Below are 5,187 nucleotides of genomic sequence, written 5' to 3'. Positions count from 1 at the left end.
TCGATTGATGCGTGATGGATATCTAAATGAATACGTTGAATTGATTGAGTATATTGATTAAAGTGATGGTTGAACAGAATGTTGGAGTTGTTTAGGCAAGTGCTTGAATGGACATGGCTTGATGTTACATTTTGGTTTACTTTGATAAGCATAACTGTACAACACTATTCATTAACATCTAATGTTTTCTAATTCATAATCTAATAGTATTCATAAATGATCTTCTTTCTAAACCAATACACAATATCTATGACAACTTTATAAAATATAAATCTGATTACAAGATATATTAAGTTATGAAACAGTATAAAGAATGCATTGAAAGTCTTGAAAATACATTGACAGTTTTAGAAAACTATCGATAAACTGCACTAACAACTAACCATCCAATATTAAGTATACCACATATAGATCCAGTAGCTGCTAACATGACGGAAAATGGTCGTCTCCATCCACCCGTTTCAGGTGTCGTCAAATTCCAATAAAACAATGCAGGCATCACAAAACACATGATAACTCCACCTGTTCCTCCAACAAACGACAGTACATCTTCCAAAGTGTTAAACCACAAGGACATGAGGTACGTGAATACAAGAATAGATGTGGTTAAAATGTAACTGCGAGAATGCTCTTGCTGCATGGCACTATGTAGCGATCTGTGAGCATACCAAAACAAATTCGAAGTCATGTATGGAGCAGCTGTAATTGGTGAAGTAATGGTTTCTGCAAGAGTGTGATAAGCAAGAAGACGAGTGTATCGAGATTGGTAGGCAAATGTTGTCAAGACTGAATCAAGACATGCACGACACGGGTGCACTTGAATCGGAACAGACAGTGCAGCAAGCAAAGCGTACATGAGTCTTGCAAACGTAATAAACGGTGTGTCTGGAACTATATAAAGAGTGTTTGAATCAGCAAATATGATTTAGAATTGCTATACAATAAAATCGACAATAGCTTACAATTATCAAGAATTAAAACCATTGAAGAGTTTCCAAAAGCTAAAAATCCGCATATTCCCACAGCAAGATACAGAATTGCTACAGCAATAATACTCAGATCCACAACACGACGAATATGTCGAACTGTTTCTGGAGCAACACTCTCGCCACGATATGTTGCTCCAACTTCATTATAGACTGAAAAAATCTACAGTAGCAATATAAACCACAAACGTTAAAGTAAAAAAAACAACATAGTGAATAGAATGCAATTAAATGAGCTCACGTTTTGATGGCATGTAAACGCAAATATATAGATGGATATCGTTTGAAATGCTTCTATTCGGACAGAAAACCAAGGAATGTCCTCGTGTTGATCAACACCTTTGTGTGGATGTGGTGCAGAATAGCTCAGCAGGATCACCGCAAACGCAATATAAAGTGCAGCACCAAGACACGTTGACGAAAACCACCAAAACTCATCCACCGATTTTGCATAACACAATGGTGCAATCAAAACTAGAAATGCTATAAAGATTGGACCAACATTAGCATATAATCATGAATAGAAATACAAACTAGAACCAATCTAAACCATCAAAGTAAAATCAAACTCACCAAACATCCAAAACTGCGGAATTTGAAATAAATGGTACAACCACGAACCAACAATAAATTCAGGAAACAGTATTGCTGCAGCCTTAGGCATTGAATCAGCTATGGATACCAAATAGGATACAGCAAATCCATAGCAACAGGCCGACATGGCAATATCTGCCCACATTGCTCCTTGACGACCCATGGCTGTCCTAGCCAATGCACCATATGATGGCTCACCTTCTTGAATAAATAGCGATGTTTGTTGAGGAATACGGCCAGTACCAGTTCCATATGCCAACTGTGCAGATGAGATCAACAGTCGAACAGAAAACCATGTCGCGGCAGCTGAGCACAAAATTAAAAACGATCCATAGCCAATACCAACCGTGGCAAAAGCATATGGAATGCTCATTAGTCCGGTTCCCATGATGGTGTTACATAAATCAATCGTAGATGTAAGAACTGATGGACATGGTCGACCATGAGTATTGACTGTAGAATTGACTGTATTCCTGCGTAAAAACGATCCCTGGCGTAAATATCGAGAATCAATTGTTTCTTGACTATCTGATTGATGCAATTCTTCTGGTTCAGTCTTGTATATGCGATTACCATCGAGACTGTTGCTGAGTAATGAGTCTGCACTAGTCCGTGTTCCACCATAATCAGGAAATTCCATAGAACGTGCACTTGCAAACGATCCATGTATATACATACTATTGGTGGTAGTATTGTGTGAAAAACTGTTAGGAGTAGCCATAGATGCATCAAATATATCAAAATTAGGATCATTGTACAGATCAATAGGCACCGAAGGACGTCTTGAATGAAACGATCCATCATCACGAGAAGGAGATCCAAACAAAAAATGACTGCTACTACTGCTTCTAGCAGCCATTTTGTTTTCTATATTGTTGTTGTGCATGAAATAGATTGAATCAGATGGACGTGGAATACCCAATTCAGTCGAGGGCGGATATTCTGGGCTATTTGGAAACGGCGATTGCAACAAGCTTTCATTGTCATTTGCATTGAAGTAGTTGGAGTTGATTGCAGGAGATAGCAGCGATCTTGTGATTGAAGACACAGTTGATGTGATGATGGGTGAATGGAACAAGGATTGAGAAGTAGATGCTTCGGGTGATTGAGAAATGTGCGAATTATCGTGTGAAAAATCAGCCATAGAACTAGATTCAGTTATTGAAGCAGGAATATTAGCAGATGATTGATGCCGAGAATCCATACGCCTGAGTTCTACAGAAGCCGGAATGGTGAATGAATGACGATGTTTAAGCGTACTGTGTGGTGTAGCGTTATTTCGATTGACGCGAGTGCTATAGGCAGAAGCAGCGGGTATATGTTCTCTTTGAAGATCCATAAGAAGTTGCTGTGATTTGTGTTTATGGTACAGAGCAGCTTGTCTTCGATTACTATTATTACTACTAGCATGAGTAGGATTGTCTATATTATTATCGTGGTTTAAAAACGGTGAAGCCATGCTCGCGCTACGATTGAAAACCTTCCGAACAAGCCTTCGTTGAGGAGTCAAATGCTGATGAGGATGTCCATTTTCTCCACTGGAATAACCATTACTACTGCTACCCGAGGCGATGGTGCTTTTGATAGCCTTGGATGCATGTTGGTGTAAAGGTCGTGGTGGTTGAGTGTAATAAGGATGTGGATGATGAACATGTCGAATATTGCTGGAAGTGCCATGTTTTACACCAGTGGTAGCAGTCTCGACACACTCTGTACTCTCTACTAACCCATCACTGTCTTCCACTTGCTTTGAATCCATGTCAAGTCAAACCTGGATTGCAATTTGTGGCCATTCAAGCATTTTGGTTGTTTGGTTTTGGCCAATTTTGACTATTTTGGCCATTTATTTTCTGTCAAGAAATTCATCTTTTTATACATTTGATAATGTGTGAACTGGAGTTGAATGTGTCGAGTATAATTGATAAAAGTCGAGTTTATTCGTGTTTAATACGAAACTAATCCCATTTTTCATGTACAATTCTATGAGTTTATTTAGTCAAACTCTTGTCATATCTACTATTGGATTCTCGTAATTGATTCTCTAGATCTCGAATTCGCTCCAATAACTGTGCTGTTAATCCTTCCTTGTCATGATTGCATGAACATGTCCAATCTATTGGCGTCTGAACACATTGGTCTTGCATTACTGTGTTAGGATAATTCAAAACAGTCTTGCTGCCAATAACAGCATGATCGATTTGCTCCTTGTCTATATTCACTTCATCGGTTTGGATATGCATTTCAGTCACATTGCGATGTTTGTTTTTTTGTAAAGCATATTCAAATAGTTTTAAATCCACCAGCAATTGTTGTGCAGTCGGTCTTTTTAGTGGATCTTCTGCCGTCATGCATAGAATAAGTGTGGCCTGTCACAATCCATGTTTTAAAAAACAATGCGTTACATTCACACATCAATTGTGATTCTGGAAATCTGAGCAAGTAGTTTACCTCTTTTGGATATTCCTTGACAAGCAGATCTGGAAGAATTCCTGATCGTAGATTACTGATCAATGTTGCTCGCTCCATTCCTGTTCGGCAGACACATAACAATTCAAAAAGTATAATTCCTAGCGAAAATATATCCGATGAGTGCGTGTACCAATCTGATTGTTGCGGATCAAGTTGTTCAGGTGATGCATACTACTCAATATGTAAGCATGTGCTGTGTTGATACATTTTAGTCTGCTGTAGAGCAACTTACAGTTATCGTCCCCACTCCAATGGTTCGCGCAACTCGTTTGGAATGACTTTTTTCTGCTGGTAAAACAGTATCTGACAAAGTGGGTGATAACGAAATAGGCAATTCAGATACAGTCGCCAGTCCAAAGTCACCAAGCTTCCATTCTCCTCGACTTGAACTTCCTTCATATGGTTTCCAATAAATATTTTTTGGCTTGACATCTCTGAAAATTCATGCAGTTACAAATCGTATTAGTACTATACTCGATCACTATGCTACGCATTATCTAAAAACATCGATTTTGGTCAAATGTCAACATAATATCAAAAAATACCTGTGAACCAAGCCTTGAGAATGGATACAAGCAAGTCCAGACAAAATATGACTAAAGCAATCTATAGCAGCACGTTTTCGTTTAGCAGATATCATTCTGTCAGTGCAGGCATTTTGTCTTTCCAGCCAGTCGTGTAATGTGTTTTCGCACAATTCCATTTGAATAAACAATGCCAGTTCACGAAAGTTTGGACCCTGGACACATACTGCAGATTCAAACAAGTCAGGTTGTTGAGCTGGCACAATAGATGTAATGCGATCGCTTTGGTGTTCTTGTAGAAATGTTGCATCACATTCTGGTGCTTTTTGCTCAAACACAATTTTTGAATATTCAGTTTCTATAGATGACAATACTGATTCTAATGAAGATGTATCAACACATGACGTGGAATCATCTGACAGATCACTAGCATCAGTAGAACATTCATTCGGTACTTGTACATGTTCTAGCCACGATGAATAGTATCGCACAACATGTGGATCTGCCACTCTAGCGAGTAATTTGACTTCTCGAAGCACCTGAATATATTGTAGTATGAGTTTCATATAGCTGTTTGATTACCTCTAATAACACAAACCAGCACTAATCATACC

General features: G+C 38.5%; 2 protein-coding genes across 2 annotated transcripts; both read right to left on the bottom strand.

Moving 5' to 3' along the window:
- Positions 1 to 472: 472 nt before the first annotated feature.
- On the bottom strand, positions 473 to 2,001 carry BATDEDRAFT_3069 (uncharacterized protein; the record flags this gene model as incomplete). The annotated part of the gene is made up of 5 exons (XM_006682487.1): positions 473 to 891; positions 963 to 1,149; positions 1,228 to 1,469; positions 1,560 to 1,778; positions 1,824 to 2,001. Coding segments are annotated over 5 exons (1,245 nt in total), but the record flags the coding sequence as incomplete, so codon positions are not given.
- Positions 2,002 to 3,568: 1,567 nt separating this feature from the next.
- Positions 3,569 to 4,689, bottom strand: BATDEDRAFT_28309 (uncharacterized protein; the record flags this gene model as incomplete). The annotated part of the gene is made up of 4 exons (XM_006682559.1): positions 3,569 to 3,946; positions 4,029 to 4,220; positions 4,282 to 4,483; positions 4,595 to 4,689. 4 exons carry the CDS (start codon positions 4,687 to 4,689, stop codon positions 3,569 to 3,571), a joined length of 867 nt encoding a protein of 288 aa, XP_006682622.1.
- Positions 4,690 to 5,187: the final 498 nt, after the last annotated feature.

This window comes from Batrachochytrium dendrobatidis (assembly GCF_000203795.2).
Source record: "Batrachochytrium dendrobatidis JAM81 unplaced genomic scaffold BATDEscaffold_17, whole genome shotgun sequence".
Lineage (NCBI taxonomy): Eukaryota > Fungi > Chytridiomycota > Chytridiomycetes > Rhizophydiales > Batrachochytrium > Batrachochytrium dendrobatidis.
Note: the sequence above shows the minus strand (reverse complement) of the source record. Positions and strands in the feature narration are given on the sequence as shown.